Here is a 24,080-nt window from a genome sequence, read left to right as displayed (position 1 = left end):
TCAAACACACAAAATCTAAATTGGCATTCATAAAACTTCATTCCAAAAAGCCATTTACAAAATGAAGTATTCATGTCCAAATGTGTTCACAGTCAGGCTATATGTTCTATTTTTCTATTTTTTTGTTCCATAATACATCACTCTTTAAAAAAGAATAAAATAAGAACCACATACACTCCTTCATCAACATGAAGATATGGAGTGTGTACTTTGTTACCCACAGATCGAAATTCGATAACGAGAGTAAAAAAAAGAAGAGAGTACATCAAAACACTCGAAAACGGTATGCAGAAATGGTAATTACCACATTGTTGAAGGTCTATCAGTCATTCTTCTTTCATGTGTTAGCATCTTGTTAGAGACTCAGGCGGCTGCCATTAGTAGATGTTGTAAGTTGTAACACAGTTGATAATTCATCTCTTCTGTATGTACATGGCACAATGAACTTGAACAACTACACACTTCTCTCTCATGAGATCCCCAAAAAAGATGGGGAGAAAATATTGTTCAAAGGAAAAGGAAAAACTTTGAAAAACTTCAAATTATCATCATTCTTTTTGTTTTGTTTTAAAATGTTGCGTTCCCTCATGTTCTTTTTGTCTTCCTTTTTCTTTTTTCACTCTATAATCAAATCTATGACTCTCTGTCTCAATCATATGAACAAGCTACAAGGATGGAAATGAAGAACTGGAACACATTCATTTTACTTCCTTTTATGGCATTAAGGTTGGTGAGTTTAAGGATCAGACCTCCACCTCTTTTGCAAGATTTAGCCCTCAGGATTCCTCAGGAACCAATTGTCAACTTTTGGTCAGTTTCACTATGAGGAGTCAAACTGCTGCTGGATTTCTTGATTGAATGATTAATTAATTGATGAGCCCATAGCGTAAGACCTCATTTGAATGCTTGAATTTGATCATGACGTGTTGGTATAGAGTTCTTACGAATACCTAGTTGATCGAGGAAATTCTGATCCTCGAGCACCATACGATCTCCATAGATCTCGCCACTGAGGCCGAACACTATTTCGTTCAAATTGATGACTTTGATGAACATCTGTATGTGATCGGGGGGTGCTGCTTCCATTGCGTTTCTTCTGAGCAGTCCTCATCTCTTCTTCTGCATCGTATCGTGAGCGCTGAAAAAAACATATTATTTTAACCTATAAGGTAATTATCTATAAGCAGCAACATTCTAAACTGGCAAAGCATTGGTCGAATGCCGAGACGCTCCAAATGCAGCTGGGGTGTCCGTTACTTTATTATTATTTCTTTTCTTTCCAACACATCAGGACACTCCCAAGACACACCTAGGACACGACAGCGACATACCAAGACACTCCATATGCAAATTTCTCTTTTTAAAAAAGTAGTGAAACACGATCCACTAACGAAAACCCATTTAAGGGGAATTTTAAGCCGATTAAAATTAACTATTCGACCCAATCTTTTCAAAATTCTAGAGTTTTTGCACACTTTCTCCACACAAACACACTTTAGCCTCAAGAGTTAACCCACAATCTGCCTTCCTAAAAAGAACCAGTATGCTACCCAATTCTTTCTAACTCCATTGACGACTGGAACTTCAACTTCAACCCACGACCACCGACGACTTATATGACTTCTCTTACTGTTTTTCTTTCCCTTCTCATTTCTATCTATTTCCTTCTGCTTTTGTCGTTCTTTTTTTTTTTTTCCATTCATGCTTTTTTCTTACTTTGGTTAAATATGCGTGTGTATTTCACAATATGTCAAATTATTCACATATATATTTATTTTTGTAAAAAAAAGTAAAATAACATGTTCCCACGTGATGTGTTCTATTGTTTTGGAAATTGCTACATGTTGGTGTCATGTCGTATTCGTGTCGATGTCCATGCTTCTTAGGTTATAATCATATAATAAATATATTGAGCTATTAAACTAGAACTTAAAAAGAGAAGAAGAAAAAAAATCATTGACGTATGAAATTTCGATTCAAAAGTTGGAGAACTCTTCCAATTGACCAGAAGATATGAAAGGATTCTTTAAGGTACCTTGAGAGGATCTGAGAGTACTGCATATGCCTCTCCAATCATTTTAAAAAGTTTATCAGCATCCTTGTGGACTCCTCCAGCTATATCCTTCCATAGCACATTATCTCCATTGTCTGCTCTAGCCAAGGACTGACCGGCCTAAACAAATGAATAACCAATACTAAGTATACCTACAAAACAAATAAGCATATCAACAAAGCATAAAAAAAATCAAACCTTGTCTGGATGGTATCTGAGAGCAGCTTTCCTGTATGCCTTCTTAATTTCAGCTGAAGATGCAGATGGATCAACTCCCCTGCCATCAAAGTTAAATTACTAGTGATTCTCATAACCTGAAATGCCTCTCTCAAATTTCTCATCCTACCAAAAAACTTCATGGCCAAACCTTTGGTATCAATAAAACTAATACTTTTGTGGAGGTTGGTAGGTGGACATCCCTTTTAAATGGGGAAATGAAATAGCCTAAACCACCCACAAACAACAATTAAGGTTCCTCTAACGTTTTGAGCAGAACCATTGTCCTGAACGAATGAAGTTGTCAATTACAAACTGCATAGAGCAGGCAACTAAACAAATAAAGGATATTGAACTAGTGCTAGTTCGTCCATGGAAGTTCACAATGTGGGTTCTTCTTAGACTCTTCGTGTCATGACATAATCACTGGGAGATTATACATTCTAGTTGACACTTGGAATGACTTGAATGACACTAGAATTCTAATCCGGAAAGAGGGGAAAGGAAAAACATGAATAGGTACTTATAAGAAGCATGATCTTCATCACAACATCAATCAAAAACTCCGATGGAAGGGGAAAGGGGTCTCTTTGTTTCATTAGTATTTGAATATTTGTATTGAGTTATAAATTTACAACCATTGCATCGATCGAATAAATAAATTATTAACACTAGAAATTTGTTTAAAAATCTAATAGATGGTATATCATTCCACATACTAAAAAACTAGATCACTATTTACTGCCAAATGCAACATCTCAAAGAAAGGCAGCTATATTACTTAACAGATTTTTTAAATGATGGGTGATACTTACAGAATAAGGTACATGTCCAATGGAATTTCCTTTCTTGATTCTTCTTCAACTTCTGCAAGCCGGAGACGAGTTTGTCTTAAATCATTTGTACTGGTACTTGATCTATCAGAAGTAGCATATTGATAGGTCTTCTCTAATTCCTTTGAGAAAAGTGATACAAGCTTTTGGAGATCATTAGCTGCTTGACCATAGTCTCTAATCATTTCATACAAAGTGGCCCGTCTAGAAATTGCCTGTGAATATAAAAGCTAAATTAGAACATGTTAAGATTTATGTTAGTGTTCATCTATAGTGCCACTCTAATTTTTCTTTGAGAAACAGAAGAAGAACTAGAGGATTTTTTTTCTCAAAATTATATTTAGATATTTCTAAAATAATGTGATATTGCCTTTAATGTTAAATTTGAAAACAGTAGGAATTCTGTTTTTATACAGAAGGTAACCATATCACTAAACACAAGAATGTAATGATAGCCAGCCAGATAATATATCCAACATTGAACATTCTTAAGAAAAAAAAAGAAAGTACAGACTAAATTCGAACATTTTTTTAGTTTAGTTTGGTATTTATGAATCCTTGCCATTCCAAGGACTATTGTCAAACTAAATTCAACCCGTTCTAAATACCAAGCAGAATTTTATTTCAATCAAACATCTTTACGCACCACCTAGATAAGTTTTGACAGTGCGGCTCCTAGTATTTTTAAAAACCAACAATGAAAGAAAGAAATGATTACTTTGAAATACTCTTCATCAAGGGCTATGGCAAGACTACAATCGGCAATGGCATCAATAACTTGGCCCTGAGCTTTGTATGCAGCAGCCCGATTGCAGAAACAAACAGCTGTGAAAGGACGTGACTCGACGTTGCATGACAAAGCAGCTGTATAATGCTCAACAGCTTCGGCATACCTCCCCTGCTGAAATGCTTCATTCCCAGCAGCCTGTAGTCATTTAAGGGGAAAGAAAGACCATGGAGATAAGGTGTCCCCTCAACTAAATTGAAATGGAATATTTACAGTGATTAGTTGTAATATTAACCCAAAAGCCTAAGCTAATGAGTGAAGGAAAATTTAGTACTAAATCACTAACCCCTCACTCACCTGTGAGCTTGAAATACGTAGAAAACCCAACAAGTAAAGGTCAATATTAATTGGGAAGAAAATAACATCGAAGGAGTTTAAACGTAAGACCTCTTAGATTACCTACTCTGATAACATGTTAAATCACTTCTTGACCTAAAAACTTAAGTTGATGGGTGAAAACAAATTTAATATTATATCATCTTAGATATTTGATTCTGCCTAGTAAAACTTCAAATTCACCATAATCATCTCCTCTTTTTACATGCATTTCCAATTAGACACGATAGTAAACATACAATTTGTAATTCACAAATGGTGAAGAGTTTAAATTTCAATAGAATATGGCCCTCTAAAAATTCGAAGGATCAATGAGATGAAAAAATGATAAATGAATATGATCAAGTTATGGCCGATAGAATAGAGGAGCCTCCAAGCCACAGACAAAGATTTGAAAGAGTAAAGCACATATAGAAAACCCTAAGGTTACCTTGTGACGAAGAAGCTCCTTCATGGTAGTGGCTAGTGGTATTGATGACTCCAAAAACTTTCTTCCAGTCCTGGAACTTAAAATTGTCAAACTGAGGAAGTCCCACAATTCTACTTTTTGAAAGGGAAAAAAATCTTTTTCCTCTCTAATTTGTCATCTTGTAAATTTACATTTTTATCCATTTCCCAGCTGAAAAGAAGAGATTTGAATTCTAGTATAGTAATATGATGAAGCATAACAAATTACCCGATCATCGCAGATGCTCTCGCCTCTTGCATTTCTAAAGAAGCCAGACCCTCCTCAAGTTTTCCCAGAAGGAAGTAGGACTTGAGTGTCAAGCGGCATCGCCAAATCCTAAAGTAAAACTTCTTTGAGATTTCAGAATCATCCAGATTAGAGGTCTGACTGCCAATATCTTCTGAAGGAGAATTTTTTTCAGCAGAATCTAAAGTCTGCTCACAAAACTGAATCACCTCCTCATATCTTCGAAGCTGCATTTTTTTTAGTTTGGGATAAAAAAACAAAAAAGAGTCATGCTGCATGAAGATTAGAGCCTCTCGGATGAAAATGAAAGTTGGGTTTACTTGGAGTAAAATCTCATATAATCTACCAAAAGAGAACACAGGGGAAAGGAAAAAGAGAGAGAGAACAACAACAATAACAATAGGGGAGTGCAACAAACCACAAAAAGTGCCTCTGCTTTCATTTCATGTAATTTTTCTGAGCATGAGCTTATCACCAAGGCCTCAGAAATTAATTCCAGAGCACTTTGCATATCACCGGATGTGCTTCTTAGCTGAAGTTCAGCTAAACGTTTCATGAATTCAGACACTTTCTGCAAGCCAGAAGAAACAATAAGTCTTGGACATACAGAAACCTTAGGTCACACCCATTAAAAGTGAATAATCAACTAAAACTAAAACCTAATTTAATTTTTTTGAAAAAAACCATATGCATCTACCTCAACAAGCTTGTCTCTTATCATAAGTAACAAAAAGATTGAAAATATTGTGGACATTCAAGTTAATTCATGGTTCCGATGAAAAGTAGGAAAATTTGGGTGTAACAATGCATGAACTTTTTTCAAGAAATGAACTAGTACTCAAATGTTTCAACGTCTAAATGATTGAAGGAAAAAGTAACGACAAAGCCCACCAAACCAATATTCGTTAGCTAAAGAGTATTGGCACAAGAGTAGGGTATATGTAAATTTATGAATAAGAAGTAAAATATTCATTGTTTTTTTTATATAAGAAACTGTAGACTGTGTTGAGAGAGACCATGCAAAAAAATAAGAAGATGAGATATTCCAATAAGACCTAATAGTGACAAAAGGGAAGCCCAATTGGTCACAATATGTATAAGGTCACAGTTTCCAAAAATAAGGGACTGAGAGGACTGAGAACACAAGGCAATTTCCCCAGATTGCTAGTTCAAAATTAGTGCTTTTGTAGTTTTGACAGGCTTTAATATGTATTTCTACCGTTAAGTTTTTACTTTTCGTCTTTGCTTCTATCTTACGTAGGTAAATTATATTGTTATTTTGGGTGTTTACTTTGGTCTTTTTATGACCTTAGTATTGTTCTTGTTTTTTGGATATGATGAGGGTGCTATGGAGATGTCAACCTAGTTGAGATGTTCGAGTGCACCTACTGATCCTCTCTCCCCCCCATTTCTAGACTTCTCTATTATTCTCATTGTATATCTCTCTTGTAGTTTGAGTTTATTATTAATAATATAGAAGCTTGTCTCCTTAAAAGAAAAAAAAAAGAGTAAATTTGAGTTCCAATACTCTTCATGGCTAGAATATTCATTGCTTTTATAATCATTGTACAAACTATAACTTCCAATAAACATGTATATACACGTCAGGAGGAACAGAATGCCAAAAAGATATCATATCCTAGAAAGAACTTTGTTACCTGAGCATTTTGCAAACCGTCAGATGCTTCAACTACAATTTTTCGGTCCACACAGATATCATTTCCAGGCTGCAGGCATCTCTTGAAATATTGTATTGCATTGTCAACTTCCCCAAGGCCAAGGTAACAGCTAATTTATGAGATAGTACTTTAGTGATACGTTATAACATAATTTTCAAGATCTACTTCAATTCATAGTTCCAATCATAAGATCTACTATAGAGAATGTGTACGCCAACCAAGCACAACCAGAATATGCTATTATAAAAGGTTCTGATATTTACAAAGAGAATCACTAACAAATCATTCCTGGTACGACCCTAACATATGACAATAGGAGAAACAAAATTATTCTTTTTATATGCTAATATTTGCAAGTATGTGTAGCTTCCTATGTCGTTCTAATGGTAAAAAAGGCAAACTGTAAACTCAAACGCATTTTAAGGTTAAGTGTTAAAATCTTAAGGCCACCTACTCATGATGTTAAATAAAAGTTCTCCGATGCTAAATATTATAAGCTCTGACAATTCACTTTTATCTTTTGGAGATGAAAACCCAACCATTGAAAAAATGAAAGAATATACAAAGACATCCAAAAACACTAAGTCCAAAAAAGGGTACAACCCTGGTCCTAACACACTTTCTTTAAGATTCTATCATGATATCACCACAAAAAGGCACTAATCAAGCAAAATATAATCTAATAAATAATTAGAAAAAGTGTTTGCCACCGACCCCCAAAGAAAAACATATTAACACACTTTCTTTAAGATTCTACATACATGCATCGGACATACAGTTAAAAAAATGCTTAAGCAACTAACTACCGAGAATGAAAACATTTCTTTAACGTCAGACAAAGAAGCCTTAAAGAGTTATGGATGTGCGTATGTGTGTATCAAACTCAGAATAAGACAGAAAGACAATAAAGAAACAGCGAGGCCTTACTTTGCAGCTCTAAGGTACACTTTATAAAAGCCAGGATCTATAGCAGCAGCCATTGTACAGTCACTGATTGCGTCTCTCAATCTTCCAAGAGACATTCTAGTTGCTGCACGATTGCTATAGCAAAGCATCAAAGCCCTGAGACAGCTTCTAGACGATTCATCTCTTGAAATACAATTCACCCCTTGAGTGTAATGATCCTCGGCTTTGGATAAATCACCACTTGCATATGCCTGGTTGCCTCTGCAACATGTTAGGCAAATAAAAGAGAGAAAAATTTGAAGCTGGCGATGCCAAAGTAAAAGACAACACCTAATTGAACTGAAAATTCCAAGGACACACCTATTATGATACCTACGACAAGAAAAAATTATAAGCACCAAAACACTAACCTCAATCTCCACTTTTCACAAGCCTCCTGGGCAGCAACTGTTGCTGCCATAGTAGAAACAGGCTCTTGCTTCATCTCCGGGCCTTTGTTCACCCAAGAGCCAACTCCATATTTTTGCTGAGCCATAGATGAATCTCCTTTCTGACTTTTCTGAGACGATATCGGTGATGAATTCCCAGAAAATGTTACGAATTGCGCAGAAGAAGATGACAATGGAACCTCAATGCCAATTGTTGGCGACATATGAGAATCTTGACCAACTTTTCCCCAACTTTTCTTTTTAAATTGGCGTTTGGATGCAGATGATTGACCTTGAGCAGCAGAAGAGGCAGCAAATATAAAGTTCGACCTGGATGCATCCTCTGAATTTGAAGCAAAACTGAATTGCTTCCTGCCATCGCTATCCTGCCTCTCCAATTTCAAACTTGAACTGGCTTCTGTTTCTTCTGAAATAGCAGCTAGATCACCACTTAAATCCAACTCCTCATTTGCAGATTTGTAGCTTTCAGTATCTGCACCTGAAACAGATTCGTCCACAGGCCCTTCAGCACCCAGGTTTGTATTAGAATGGTAAAGGGAGCCATCATCTCCCTCTACTTCAGTTGCACTCAAACCAGGTTCACTTATATTTAAGCTTTCTGTAGCGTTAAGCAGATCTTCATCTATAACATCATTTAAAACCTCAGGTACTGACTCATCAAATTCAACGGAGTTGTGGTCAAGAACCAGTGATTCATTGGATGTCACAGAATTTTCAGGAGAGATTGGATCACTAGCTAAAGTTTCCTGATATGGCGAAGCATCCATTGGTGAATATGGTTCAGACGCTTTGTCTCTCTCCAGAGGATCCCTGTCCCTTGAAACAAAGTCCCGAGTCTCCTGATCAATGTGCAACTGTACCGTGGTCGGATTATATCTTCCACTCCTACTCTTTGGTCCAAATTCTCTAGTTGGATCCCGCTGTGCATTGAATTGAAATTTTTGAGTCATACCAGCAGAAAAAATGTATGGATTGACATCTGATGTTTCACATTCTACAAAAGATGATCCAGGATTTTCTTGTTTAGTTGTAGAGCGAAAGTAATATGTTTCTTTGTTTCTATTTGTATCTGTCGCTTGAAATGTACTACCAACAGCATTAAATTGTTTATCACTATGAAAAATTGAAGAAGGCATAGCCACATTATTTTGATCATTACCATCCTTTTGTGCATACGTGGGAAACTGATTAACTCCCATGTTCTTACACTCTTGCAACTTCTGAGTTTTCATGTCTGTAGCCAATGGTTGATTAGGATTTCGATCTAAATAACTAAAATTTTGCATTTCTGTCGTCTCTGTAATTCCTCCAGATGAAGGTGTCCTTTTATCTAGTTTCATCTCCTCCATCTTTCTTGACAGGAAAATATCCTTTTGCTCAACAAAATTACCACTAGTCTGAGTTCTTTCAGAGACAAATTTTTCCTTGTGGGTGTTGATATTTGTTGAGTTCGATGTGTCCTTTATGTTCAAACCTTTTATCTTCTCAGGAAGAGAATCTGCTGAGCTTCCAATAGCAAAGTTTGTAACACCCTTACCCTTGTCCAATCCAAACATATCCACACCATCAGCTTTAAATGCAGCACTACCAATACCACGATGGCCACTATCTTCAATGTTCAAATGCTCCAACTTGTTGGGGAGTTCAGAAACTATAGGATTATCAATATTACTGTTCCACAAACCAACTTTAGCCTGTTCATTTGATCTCAACCTCGAACTTTCATTTCTAGTTTTCTCAACTGGTACAGCATTACCTTGCCCTTCTTCAATGTTCAATTTCCTCATGTCATCCGGAAGCTTAGATTCAATGGCTTCTTTGCCTCCTTTATCAAAAACATCGGTTTTACTCGTCCTCCTATTACCTCCCTTAAAGACGAATTTCCCATCTCTAGCAATCCCAACCTCATCCACACTTTCGATGTTCAGTTTCTTCATTCCATCAAAAACTTCTCTCTCTGACATCTCTAAATTCGAGCTGGTGGTGCTCCTATTTTCTCCAAATACAAATGGCTGATTCCCAATCCCACCCGATTTACCGGAGACAGAATCCTGGCCAAACGGGACTGCAAATGAATATCCGGCAAACGGACGAAATGTTTCCGGCACCGTCGCAGACCTCAAATCCTGAGAACTCGTTTGTCTCCTCACCTTCGTCATCCTCGGCCTCGTAAGACCAGACTTCGATCGAGGACCCGATGGGGTAACGTAATTAAGTTTGGAATACCCATCAAAAGAATTCGAAGACCCAGAAGCATTATCGTGAAAACTTGATGAATTCATGTCGTCTGGGGCAGCAAGGTTTTGAGAAACTCAAAGAAATTGAAGAATCATAAATCTGGGAAGTCGGAAATGGGTCTGAGGATTTAGAAGCTCAAGAACATGGGTTTTCGTTTAAAAGCTTGTGGCCGCCCATCAATGGCAGACCGATTGAAACCCAATGCAGAAAGAAGAAGGATCATATCGAAATCAGGCAAAGTATATAAATGGAAAGTGGGAAGAGCAATTTGAGGTGGGAGTTATTTCCTTGGGTTGGAAGGCAAAAATCAAAAGGAAAAGAGATTTGTTTGGATTTTCAACAGTTTAATCACAGGTATGAATTTCATAAAGCCAAAAGGAAAAATGAAAAACAAAAAAAGTTGATTGCTTTATTTTTCTTTGCCTCTGTTTTTGATCTTCTAATGGTGCTTTCAATATCATGTGTTGTGTTTGTAGCTTCTTCTTCTTCAATCCCTTCATTTGGGTTTTTCTTTTTCTTTTTTCTTTTTTCTTTCTTTCTTTTTTTATAAATTAATTAATCTATTTTGAAAATTTTATTTTTCATATTATTGGGTTTGGGAGTTGGGTCCATCTTCTTCCTTTGCTCTTATCACAATTATCAATTCAAGAAGAAGAAGAAGAAGAAAAAAAAGTTTTCTTTGGGTTTCTTAAAATACTTCCTACAACATGACAAGTTGACTCTCTACCTTATACTATTTCAAATTTTTATTCTTTTAAATCTTTCATATACTATACTTCGAACGTAGTTTTCGACCAGATTTTATATTGAATAATATATGGATAAGAGAATCGAACCTTTGACTTTGTATTTAATACTACAAATACTGTGTTAGTTAAGCTAATTTCATTTGATATTGTCATCAAAAACATATTAGCATATGTATATACTGAGAATCGAGAGGTTCTAAGTTCAAATTCATTCATTTCTAACTTGTACTTCAAATTCTTTACGTATTTATTTCATTTTTAATAAATGAAATCATAATTAACATTTAACATGTCTACTTGATTAGGAGTTAATTAGAAGGAAAAGAAAAACATTGTCTTGGTGCAATCTCTTAATATGTGCCATAGTATTATTATCTCGTGATAATTATGTTTGGATGTTAACTAACAAAAATAAACAAATACAAACTCATAATACTTGAAATCCAAAAGGTATTTATTTGTAATAAATGAAGTTTGTCTATTGAGTAAATAATATAACGACCTCAACTATACAAACAAGAACAACTAAGTTTAACGGTAAACTATCTCTTAAGTGAATCTAGAACAACGTTAATATAAACGTAAAACATTTATAGGATCGTTATTTGTCCTTCTTCTTGATATAATCTTTATAATTATATTATAAAGTTGAATTTTAAAGTCCAATTTAATGATTGAGGGTGGTGAAAAGTCCATGGTTGGTGACTAGTGCATATACATATATGTAATTAATATGAAATGAGTTTACATCACATATATACAATATACAATAATACATATATAGTATGTATAATATAAGATAAGAAAACCCCATATGGTCAAGATATGATTGAAAAGGAATAACCATATGGAGTATTAAATAGTATTGAAAAGCACAATATTGTTCTTATTGTAGTGTGTGGGGGCCAAAAAAGGTTCAATTTTTAAACACAAAAACCATTTGGTATATAAACTTTAATTGATATTATTAAGAGTTTGGGACATTTTGTTGTCCTAAAAAAATGTTTTGGTAAGAAAAAACATTCACCCCAAGACAAATATGTTGTTGTGTGGTTAGTTGGTATAATTTTAAATGGTAATTGAAAAAAAAAAAAAGCAAGTAGAAAGATATTGTCTAAAAAAATAAAAGGTTAGTGAAGAAAATGAGAAAATGAAATTAGTTTATTATAAAATAAGTCGTCACAAATTTGAGAGTACAGAGACTAAATTATTATTAACTAAAACTTAAGGACTAAATTGTTATTTTCGTGAAAGTTTTAAAGATCAAAAATATTTTTTTAACCTAGTTTTAGTTTGAAATATTTAATCAATTCTCGAAGAATTTGTTTATGAATTAGTAAATAACTTTTCTTAAAATACTAATCATTCTGCTGGAAAAAAAAAAACCAGCTAAGCTAAAACATATTTAAACTTAATTACAATATTTAAATTAACATAACGACAACAAAATTCACTTACATTTTAGTTATGAACTATTAACACTTATTCCTAATTCTAACTCACTCCAACACGGACAAAAAATGCACGGGAAAAGGCATAAATTTAGCAAATTCAACATAAGATTTTTACCATTTATTCAAAATTAAAATTGGGTTTAACTAAAATTTGCTTACCTAAATCTAAAATGTTTTTTTTATATAAAAAGTAATTATATTTTGATATACATATTTGAAAATTACACTGCTATAAATACTAATTTAGAAAACTCCAAATCAACCTTATTTTATCTCATACCCAAATTTAGTAGTGAGCATAATAAATCAAAAAACCCAAAATCGTCTTAACTGAAGATAGTCGATTGAAGATAAAGAAAATTTTGGTTGGAGTTAGGTTTGGAAAAAATCCAAACTGACAACATTTTTTAAAAAACTCAAAGACTCAAACCTATGTAAACCAACTAATCAATTAACCAATAGTCGTTTTTACTTTTTCAGGATCAGAATCAGTTCGTTGTTCTTCCTATATTATTGCAAGGAAATAAAGAGACATGAATAAATTAATTTAGATTTTTATTAATAATTAAAATAACATGTGGTAGAGACATTCAAGTCTTTGGTCATTAATTACACAATTCCTAGGATTCCCTTGTCTGTTTCTCCAATGTTTCATTGTATTCCTTTCTCAAGCTCTTGTATTTTCCACATAACCCCTTAAAAACTTCCATTCCTTTCTTTGAAAACTTCCCATCATCCTTCTTCTTCTCTAAACAAACCTTTTTACCTTCGATCTTCCTCTTCATTTCTTCCATCTTCTTCGTCTTCTCCTCGAGCTCCCTTTCTAGAGTTCTCAATTCCGAAGGTGTGGCCTCGAACTCTATGTACACAAATATTTCAATCATTCGCTAACGATGATGGATCAACCTAAAAGTTCATTAAAAAAAAATCGAACGAACCTGATGGATCAATTTTTGAATTGTGTGGATCCATTCCTAAGTGGAAAAATAAGTAAACTTTAGATAGCATAATTGTTAGAATAAATTAGGCAGTATTGGTGTTAAAGTATATAATTAGGAATGAAAAACTATATTATATATCATATCAATGAATAAAATAGAGTAATAATATTATTGGGCTCGGCCCATAATGTTTCTTATGGGACTAAATAGGAACGGCCCAATTTGATTCCTGAGGGGACCCAATATCGGTCGGGTCACATGACATGTCTCGCACGTGTCAGATTTTTATTACTACAAGCAATAATCATACACTTGGACAAAGAAAATTAAAGGCATCGTCTACGTCAATTATCGTCGAGTTGATAAAATTAAGTGTTCGTTAATTTATTTGATAAATTATAAAGGTGTGTGAACCACTTAATCTATAAATTGATGTCAAACAAAATTCATTTTAACGGTAACTGTTCTTTAAGTTTGCACATTTATCGAAAAACTTTGTCTTCTCCTCATATTTACTGTATTTACTTTTGTCGAGTAATTTTACTTCCAACTCTAAACATAAACTTCCTAATTTTCAACATACTAACTCAACTTAGTGCCTAAACACCTCCTAAGTTTCAGTCATAAACAAACCTCACTCGATCCAATACCAATTTCTAAACATAGACTATTTCCTTAAACTTGCACTTTGAGTTTAAAGCTAATACTTCTTAAACACACATAAACGTTTCTCTAGCAATGATTGTACATTTATCGAATAATTTAAGTATCTTACAAACTCTCGACCTCAAACATAAACTTCACAACTCAACTTAGCGTCTAACCATCCCTTAAATTTCAATCATACATACAACAAATCTCACTCAACGATCTTTCACCAAATTTTAAACTTAAAACGTTTCCTCTTACTATTTACTATTTACTGCAAACACCCCCTAAATTTTAATGGTATAGTAAAAGAAGTCACTAACATAAAGATAGATTGATAGTAATAAAAAGTATACAATTAATGGGACAACAAGATTAACTAAATTGAGAGGTTAATAACCCAAACTCACCTTTTGATTTTTTTTTTGTTCTCACCTTCACCCTCCCAAGCAAGCAAAGGGAGGAGGAGGAGGAGGAGGAGGAGAAGGGAGAGAGTGTGTGTTTGATCTCTTGGGGTTTGTTGAGTGTGAGAATAAGGGTATTAGAGAAGATGGGGGGTTTTTATGAATTAAAGAGAGAGGGTTTTCCTGATGAGGAAATGAAAATGAAGGGCTAAGATTTAAAGGAATGGAAATGTTTGGGGGTAATGAAGGGTTTATGATGGGAATCATGACTGTCTCAGTTTGTCTCATAGGGGGTTGAGAAATGTAGCATTGAATCATTCCCACTGCCATCTCTATATGTTTTTACTCTCTTGACTTTGTTAGTTTTTTGGGCATGTAAGGCATCTGGAAATACTCCATTATTATTACTGTCCACTTCCCTCCCCCCCCCCCCCCCCCATTCTTGGCCAAATTTCAATATCAAACCGTAACGTACGACGAGTCGTTGTAATTACATCCTTAAACTTTTAATAACGGTTGGACTCTCGAACTTGTAAACATGTTAAAATTGGACTCACAGACGATAAAAAAATAATTTTGAATTATCAAACTTCTATAATCGCTATAGTTTATATAATTATATAAGTTTGATAGTCTAATTTTAAAATTTGGATAAATTTAAGGGGTTGGTTTTTAATTTTAAAAGTTTAAAGGTATAATTGTAACTACTACTATGTTTCAGGGTTTGTTTTGTTATTATTATTATTTTTAATATCATTTTATTCATTTATTTGATTTTAGTCTTTATATTTTCTGCTCAATTTTAGTTTTAGTGCTTTTTTTTAATAAATTTTAAATTTTATTCAATAATAAAAGTATTTTTCACGTGTGGTTTGAAAAAAAAAATCATTGTGACTATTTTCTTATTTAAAAAAATTATATTAAAAAGATTTTAATAGATAGTAACTTTTTCTAAAAAAAAAGTCAATGTAGTATGAACAAATTTAGAATCTATCAAAACTACATATTCTAAAATTATATATAAATATATAATTTATTAATTCTTAGCTTTGAGATTTCGAGAAATATATGTATCTCGTTCGTATAATTTTAAAATATAACTTTCTACCTTTAATGTATTTTTAAAAGTTCAGCATTTAACTATCAAATCGAACATAATGAACGTAACTCAAGAGATATGATTTTTAATATACTTTTAAATCATAAAAATTGAAAAAAAAGAGAGAGAATATATTCGGTTTATCTCTACATTTTGGATATAATTATTGTTTGATATTTAGATTTCAAAATGTTTCAATTTTAGGAAACATTTGGATCGAGAAGAATTATGTAAAATTATAACAATCATATCTTACTGTAGTAAATACTACTTAGATTTTTCCTACAATAAACATTATTTTACAACCGACAATTTGTTACAGTAATTTGTCATTTTTATAATTTTATATCCACAAATTTCCTTTTATCATTTGCTAGACTATTCCTGTTTTCTTCTCAAACTAAAATAGTTTACATTCCGCACACTTATTATTATAATTCAAATTAAAATAATTTATACTTCAAATACAAATTATTATAATATATGACTATAATAACTCGTTCCTTATTCGAAACTAACCAAAAAGTTTATTTTTTTCACAAAAAGTATATTTAGTTAAGCACATTGTTAGAATATAATTGTAATCTTTTCTTATGTTGAGAACATATTCTTGGAAGACAGGTGCTGAATCAAAGCCCATGGGCCCAACAAATTTCCCAAAAGCACTTTAGGATAGATTCCTTTTTGTCATATTGGGAACATCGTCCAAATTTATTGATTCAACTCTTATATGAAAATGTTTACTACACCAAAATTTGTTTTGAATATGTTTTATAATCATTTATAAAAAAAAAAGGGATAAAAATAATTTTAACGAATCGATGTCTAGAGTGATACATGTAAAGAGCATAAAGTTGAGGAGACTTGATTTTTCCGGAATCTATACTAAATATAATTGTCGTTGTGAAATATTTACGTTAGTTTTTTTATATTACTTGTCAGTTTAATTACTATTTTTATTTCAATCACATGATAATAAGTCGGAGAACATTTTAAGATGCAATCATATATTGGTAAATAGCAAATAACATGCATTTTCTTTTAAGTTATAATGAAAAACTTGGCTATTAGATTATACCTAGGTCTAGCTTTTATTTAGTCTCGAATTTTTCAAACGTTTATCGTTGTTTTTTTAGTTTAGTTTATAAATTTCAAAATATTAAAATTTTGTTGTGAGAATATGAGTTTTGTTTCAATTTTAGTCACTAGATTTCAAATTTTTACACTTAACTTTGATTTTTTCACCAAATATTATTAGTTATGATACTCGATGATAATGCTTATTAGTTAACTTAAAAGATGTATAATTAATTTTCATTATTTTTCTTAATTATTAAAATCAAGTATTTAAAAGTGAATATTTAGTAAAAAAAATCGAGGTCGAAAGTCTAAATCTTGATATATTGAAACAAAACTTAAATTTTAAACGATTAAATTAGAATACTTAACTATTAAGAGTTTAACTAATGTCTTTGTCTTTATAAATACAAATTTCATTTTTACGAGTTCCATTCATTTAAAACATGTAGGGAAAATGTCAAAGGTGTTTTAAACTTAGGCAAAATACACGCGTTTTCAAATATAGCAAAAAAAAAAAAAAAGTCGAAACTATTTGCAAAATATAGCAAAATCACTAAATTCTCTTTTCTTGCTATATTGCGTAAATAATTTAAATTTGGCTATTTATAACAATTCTTTTGTCCATTATTTTAAAAAATATTAAGTACCATGTCAAATAAAAACGATATATATGTATATTCTATTGGAGATCAACCTTCGTATATCTCACCGAACGGTTTTTAAGAGAATAAGAATTTGAACCTCCAATCTATAAAAAGTTAAAATAAACATAAATCGACCTGTTACGATAACGTTATAAAATTTATTCATTATTGAGGTTTTTCTATTTATATATATATATATATATATATATATATATATATATATATATATATATATATATATATATATATATATATATATATATATGAAATGTAGTGATAAAATAAGAAGAATGTGGAAAATTACTCTAACGGGGAATCCGACGTAACCATAGTGCTATATCAAATCAAATCATAAAACAACGCAGGACTTTCCAAAGTTTTGGGAACCCCGTCCTAATGTTGTCCACTTGAATTCAAATTCATAGTCCTATCTTTTTTTTTTTTTTGTCTTCTTTTTCCAAATTTTTAATATATATACTTTTTTAATTTAGTTGAAATCATATGATAAATATCTTTCATATTGGAGTAGTTAAAAAGACTTAATTCACAAAAATTAAAATAAAAGATTCAAACGGTATTAAGCATTCCACTGTTGAGTTGTGCTACATAGCCATTTTGATAATCAAGATGACTTTGTTTTAAAATGATAGAAAAAACACATTGAAATTGAGGACTCTTAGGCTTATGGTAAAATTGTCCTTATTTGAGAGTTAGTTCAAATATTCAGATTTAGTCTGATAAAACTTAAATTTGGTTCTTGTTGCAAGTTTGGTTGTTAAAAAATATTACAAGAATGCTAATTGATATTTAGAAGAAAAATGGTTTTGTGTTGGGAGACCAATTAATGATTTGGAATGTAAGATTATCCTTACTGAAGTTATCGCTTGTAGGTGCTTCTTTGAAGGTCCTCATTGTTAAGTCTTATTCTCTATTTTCCTTTTATCATTGAATATGATTTTCTAAACGACATCCATGAGTTCAACTTCAAAATCTTTGATCTATCAAACATAAAAAATACAGTGGAAACAATACTCAAACCACAAGGTGAGTTAGGGAGTTTCTTTGAAATGATACAAAGTCACTAATCGTTCGACTCATCTTCTTGCTAGGGTAGTGATTGCTTTCCCTTTTGACCAACTTTTGAGGAATAAACAGTATGTCAAAATTGTAATCATTATTGAGGAAAGGTATGAAAATGTCGAACTAATGAATTGTTGTGAAGAGGAGCGTGAGAGACGGAACTATCATGCACATTGAGGAGGATCAAATTGTGGTGACAAATTTGTACTATCACCGCCAACATATTTTATTTCCCACTTTCATTTCTTTGGCATTCTAAAATTATCAAAATGGGACGAGAAAAGTTAACTTTACTTATGCTCTAAAACGCACATGTCATTTTTAACAATTATTTAAACGATTCTTTTCTTTTCGATGAATAAACTAGAGGAAGAAACAATTTTAATACAATAATTATAAGAACGAAAAATGTAATTGGTAGGAACCATTTTGGTAACTTAAGAAACATTCTCGTTTTTCTTGTAACTTCAGCACATGAAAAGCAAAGGGTTGGGTGCAGCGGTGAAACCTAACACTTTCTCTCGTTGTTTTTAATACCGATTTTCAAGACTTTGACTGTCCTTAAAGCGCGTAAATGACACGGACGAATTGCGCGCGTGAAAATATAAATATATATTTTTTTAATAAGAAAATAATAATAAATAAAAAAAAATATATAAAAAGGTCAGTTTTATATTTAAAAGAAAAACCCAAATGGCTTCTTCTGCGGCTCTGCCATTTGAGTTCTAAAGTTCTAAGTTCCGCCGCCCACCTACTCCGCTTTACCGTTTGGAACTAAAACCTCCGCTGCCGCCGATCGCCGTGAAGATTGAGATTGAGAGAGAGAGAGATTGATCGCGATGGCTTTTGCTGCTTTCACTAACCTGTCTTCTTTCTCTCTCTCTAACTTCAATCAGAATCGTTCATTTCAGTCATCGCCATCACATTTGCTTCAATTGCGAATCTCCGCTTCTCCAGTTTTCAACTCATCTTCCACCAGTATCAAGGCCAATGGTCTTTCTCTCACTTGTCGAAATGACCGTCGCGATCTCAGTAACCGTCGAGAGCTGTTTTTAGTGTCTTCATTTGGTGGTGGTGGTGGTGGTGGAGCTGATGGCGGTGACTTTTCTTCGCGTGGTGGAGGAGGTGGCGGCGGAGATGATCATGGTGATCAAGGGGATTCTGGTAATGCTGGTGATAAGAATAAGGCGGAGGCGCTTTTGGTGTTGGCTGAGGCTGGCTGGTCACTGGAATGTCTACCGAAGGATTTGGCAGTGGCGATCGAGGCCGGTCGAATCCCTGGATCGGTGGTTACGAAGTTCTTGGAGCTTCAGAAGTCTGCTCTTATGCGATGGCTGATGCAGTTTGGTGGATTCAAGGAGCGCTTGTTGGCGGATGATTTGTTTCTGGCGAAGGTTGCGATGGAATGCGGCGTTGGAGTCTTCACTAAGGTTTTCTTTTCACTCACTTTCATTTCCGGATCAGTAAATATGCCTTGTATTATCTCTAGGGATCTCCTGGTTTCTTTTATTGCATTTCTTTTGTTCTTCGCCTTTACTGATTACTAAAGAAAAATTTCCCCAACTTTTTTCAATTACTTTCCCACTCATCTGCCCATTTTCCAATTTGAATTGCAAGATAATTTACTTATCACTGTGATCTGTGATTTGAAATGATATTTTTGTTGGGGATTTCTAATTTTTAGCGAAATTTCGTCAGTATTACTGCCGTTTCTCTGTTTTGCATGCATACTTGCATTAATCGATATCATCGAAGGACACGAGCCCTTTTCTTTTGTCTGATCATTTCCTTGCATGCGTTTTGTTTTTAGCTTATTGTCAATATTTCCCCACCTTCTGCTTCCCTGTCCCTTGCATATTGATTGTCGTAATTTATTGTGCAGACTGCTGCAGAGTATGAACGCCGAAGAGAAAAGTTCTTTGACGAGCTCGAGATTGTTTTTGCTGATGTGGTATAATTCTGTTGTTCTTCCATTCTCATCAGATTTTTATACGTTCCACTTGTCTATGTCTGAGTGATAGCACTAGAGTACTCGCTTTTGAGATATACGTTTGTCTTCTATAAGATCATATCATCCTTTTCCCCTTAAAAGAAATTATGAAGATTCATCGAACATTTCGTAATGGTTAGCTGCTCAATAATTCATTAAAGGGAAAATAATACATTTTTCCTTCCCACATGCACCTAACCATTTAAAAGTGGAAGTCTCCCTGTGCTAGACACGGTATTGAATGATTGTTGGCGTCAAGGAGTTGAGGATCCAATAACTAGAACTGTGTTCTTCATATGTCCGGGCTAAAAATTTGTGTTGGCATTCCAAACAGTTTGACGAGCTATCACTGCCTAGTATCTGTCTATTGTGGTTGGGTGAAGATGGTAAGGTGACGCACGAGATTGAAATAATAAAGCAATCAATCTGATGCGTTGATTAAATTCATAGATTATGTATAAGCTGGTAAAGGCAGAGACGCTTTCATAGAGATCGGAAAATGAATGTGTGCTGATGTCTTGTTAAATACTCTGAATAAAATGCTCGATCGGGTATTTGGCTTAGACAAGTGTGACTAGTTAATACTTGTGGTATTTGCAGTTTTCATTTGTCCGTTAGCAGTGGTATTCTCTTTCAGAACTATTGAATATGCTCATTCTTTTTTTGACGAGAAAGATGGCATTTTAATATATATTAACCGGTACATATTTTTTTAGGTTATGGCCATCATTGCAGATTTCATGCTTGTTTATCTTCCTGCTCCGACTGTTTCTCTCCGACCACCACTTTCAGTGAATGCCGGAGCAATTACAAAGTTCTTCCATGGATGTCCTGATAATGCTTTCCAGGTCTGTCATTCTTATGGAATACTTAGATTTTTGCTGAACATTTCTTTTTAGGATCAAGGACTAAATAACTCTTCTGTTTTAGGTTGCTCTCTCTGGAACTTCGTACTCATTATTACAGAGATTTGGTTCAATAGCGGTATGCGAACTTTTAATCAAATTTGTGTTCTTTTATATACTTTAAGACGAATGCAAAATCAACTTATTTATGTTTTTGGTGGATAATTTTGCAGCGTAATGGAGCTAAGCTTTTTGCAGTGGGCACCACTTCATCACTGGTATGTTCTCATATACTTCCCCTGGAAATTCTGAAATTCTTACCGTCTTTTGTATGACATTTAAGTCATCTTTTGTGACCTCTTTTGCTTCTGAGAGCCATCTGTCACTAGAAAAAAAAATGATGCAGTTGGCACCACTTCATCACTGGTATGTTGTCAAAAATGTTCCATTGTCTTGCCACCTGTCACCATCAAAATTCTAAAATTTGGTTCAGTGTCTTTGATTTAGACGATAGGCTCGGGGGCCCACTTCTCCCGCTCCTAAGATATTTTATTCTTGTTATTATTAGTAGTATTATTATTTTGCATTACACTTGTAAGGCAGTTCTATGAAGATTGGGTGTGGACACTCTAACAAAATTTTGAACGGTGAACCATTGGGTCTTATCGTAGTGACACTCGAAATCAATCCCGTCAACTGAGTCCTATGTTAGCTCATGTACAGAAAAAGTTAAAGTATCGCTTTATAGCCCTAACATTAACCTCCAGATCTCTTTTGAGATTCTTGTTTCTATAGCTGCGACGTACTAAGGTGTTTGACTTTCGAAAACAAATTGCACAAACTAATTTATCATGCCTCTGTTTAGGTTGGTACAGCTGTTACAAACGCATTAATCAATGCAAGGAAGGCTATTGACAAGAATGGTGCAGCTGAAGTCGAAAATGTGCCCATACTTTCCACCAGTGTTGGCTATGGTGTCTACATGGCTGTCTCCAGCAATCTCAGGTATCGGTTTCCTCCAGTTATAAACTTGTTGTCTGTCTTAGCCCAACTCTGCCTTGCATATTCTTTTGAAATTTCACGTCTTGATTCTTTTCTAAATTTTGTGTTATGGCGTTATTTTTCTTGTATACCCTAAAAAGTATGCTAGCTTTCTGCATCATGATTGTTATCATTTGATATAGTGGGGATTGGGTTCTAAAGGACAGCTGGAAAAAATATGTTCATTGGACTTGAATTTAGATAGTGATGTGGGTCGCTAGTTCTGTCTGGGAGAGGTATGATAATAGAAACTGACCTATCTATTGAGATTTTCAAGACTTGTCGAAAGGGGAATTTCAGTTTTTAATCAGAGTGGCTATGAATCTCTACGTCCTCCAATAAACTAAAGAACCTTTTTTATTGGGCATGTAAATGTAAGGATCATGCTGTGTGGAACAAGCAGTCTGAGTGCTTGGTGCCTAATAAACTGCACAAATATTATACTCTAATGTTTTCCAGAAGTAAAGACTTATTGCAGTCTTGGACGTGTTTGGTATTCATTTAACTTTGAAATAGCAGGTTTTATGCTTGGTCTTGAAAGCTTTTGAAAAATAGGTTACCGTGTACAATATTGTCAATTTATTAAATGGTTTGAAGTATGATGGCAGTGATGCGCGCCTGCTTGGATCTGATTCCATTTCAGAGCTTTTCTTTTAACAAAGATATGTTTCGTTATGTGTAGGTATCAAGTTCTGGCTGGTGTTATTGAACAACGTATTTTGGAACCCATGTTACACCAACACAAGCTCTTGCTGAGTGCAATCTGCTTTGCTGTTAGGACAGGCAACACATTCCTTGGCTCACTCTTGTAAGATTTTCGCCCCTTCTTACAAACCATCATCTTTCGCTTTTCCCCTTTTCTACGCAAAGTTGGTTCCTTTATTTTTGTTTTGAAAAACATGATCACTTGCTTAACTTTCTCTATCACAACTCACTGACATTGTACAAACAAACTTGGTTTGGCAGGTGGGTGGACTATGCCCGTTTGATAGGAGTTCAGTAGTGAATGCTAATATTCCGTAGGTTTGGTTTTAATCATCAAGTTCAAATGAACGTGAGGAAGGTTCCATTTTACAATTTATGTTCAATTGGCGTTTTCTTTAATCTCTTCTTTTGGTTTAATTATATTTCACTCTCTGGCATTTTTATTTTTGGTTTTCCTTTCTTCTCTTCCACTATTTGATGTGTTGTGTAATGTAGGGTAGCCGGACAGAGATAGGAATAACAAAGGAAATGCAGTTTACTTTGTTTGAGTTTAAAGATAATTTTGATAAAGCTTCAATGAATATATATGGAGCTATGAAAGTAAATTATCAAATAAAATTTGTTTGTTTTGTTTGCTTTTATAATATGATTATTTGAGTTTGAGTTTGGTTTTTTTTTTTCCTTCTAGAAAAATGTAGTATTGGAAGCAATAACTAACAACTAACAAGTAGTTTTCTCTTTCCTTTCTTTTGTCCTATTGCCAAAAGGTGTTTTTTCTGTTTATTTGTTTTACCTTGCATGGAAATGCACTTGAAAAAAAATTCCTTCCATCACATATTAAAAATCAAAATATTTACAAAATATAACAAAATTTTAGATTAACTTTTATCGGTCTGTAGGTTGATAAAAGTTCATTCGCATATCTAAGGCACTGTTTGGTTTCTTATCCATATTTGGTTTTATGTTTTAAAAAACAAAGAATAGAATAAAAATAATGAATATTTGTTTGGTAGTTGAAAAAGGAAATATGTTTTGAAAACAAAACCCAAATTCGATTGAGTAATATTATTGAAAGGTACTTTTCAGTATGTTGGTATATATTGATTCACTTCTGTTGCTGTCAAAATTTAACATATAAACAATGCCAAAATGAAGGAAAAAAAAATATTTGCTTATCAATAGCGGTATTTGAAATTGAAAATTGGAGCA

General features: G+C 33.5%; 3 protein-coding genes across 3 annotated transcripts; 1 reads left to right on the top strand and 2 right to left on the bottom strand.

The window, feature by feature from the left end:
• Positions 1-16: 16 nt before the first annotated feature.
• Positions 17-10,727, bottom strand: LOC103491490 (uncharacterized). The gene is made up of 11 exons (XM_008451470.3): positions 7,915-10,727; positions 7,526-7,765; positions 6,578-6,707; positions 5,338-5,490; positions 4,902-5,146; positions 4,656-4,725; positions 3,821-4,027; positions 3,085-3,317; positions 2,252-2,330; positions 2,036-2,173; positions 17-1,138 (listed from the first exon to the last, which is right to left on the bottom strand). Exons 1-11 carry the CDS (start codon positions 10,233-10,235, stop codon positions 941-943), a joined length of 4,014 nt encoding a protein of 1,337 aa, XP_008449692.2. The 5' UTR covers positions 10,236-10,727; the 3' UTR covers positions 17-940.
• A 2,197-nt stretch (positions 10,728-12,924) lies between these two features.
• LOC103491491 (uncharacterized) lies at positions 12,925-13,542 on the bottom strand. The gene is made up of 2 exons (XM_051085101.1): positions 13,333-13,542; positions 12,925-13,253 (listed from the first exon to the last, which is right to left on the bottom strand). Exons 1-2 carry the CDS (start codon positions 13,400-13,402, stop codon positions 13,015-13,017), a joined length of 309 nt encoding a protein of 102 aa, XP_050941058.1. The 5' UTR covers positions 13,403-13,542; the 3' UTR covers positions 12,925-13,014.
• A 5,436-nt stretch (positions 13,543-18,978) lies between these two features.
• LOC103491492 (protein RETICULATA-RELATED 4, chloroplastic-like) lies at positions 18,979-23,515 on the top strand. Its single transcript, XM_008451471.3, has 8 exons — positions 18,979-19,720; positions 20,173-20,241; positions 20,997-21,128; positions 21,211-21,264; positions 21,359-21,403; positions 21,991-22,130; positions 22,849-22,974; positions 23,133-23,515. The coding sequence occupies exons 1-8, from the start codon at positions 19,130-19,132 to the stop codon at positions 23,167-23,169; spliced, it is 1,194 nt and encodes a 397-aa protein (XP_008449693.2). The 5' UTR covers positions 18,979-19,129; the 3' UTR covers positions 23,170-23,515.
• The last annotated feature ends 565 nt before the right edge of the window (positions 23,516-24,080 follow it).

This window comes from Cucumis melo, chromosome 5 (genome assembly GCF_025177605.1).
Source record: "Cucumis melo cultivar AY chromosome 5, USDA_Cmelo_AY_1.0, whole genome shotgun sequence".
NCBI classification, from domain to species: Eukaryota; Viridiplantae; Streptophyta; class Magnoliopsida; order Cucurbitales; family Cucurbitaceae; genus Cucumis; species Cucumis melo.
Note: the sequence above shows the minus strand (reverse complement) of the source record. Positions and strands in the feature narration are given on the sequence as shown.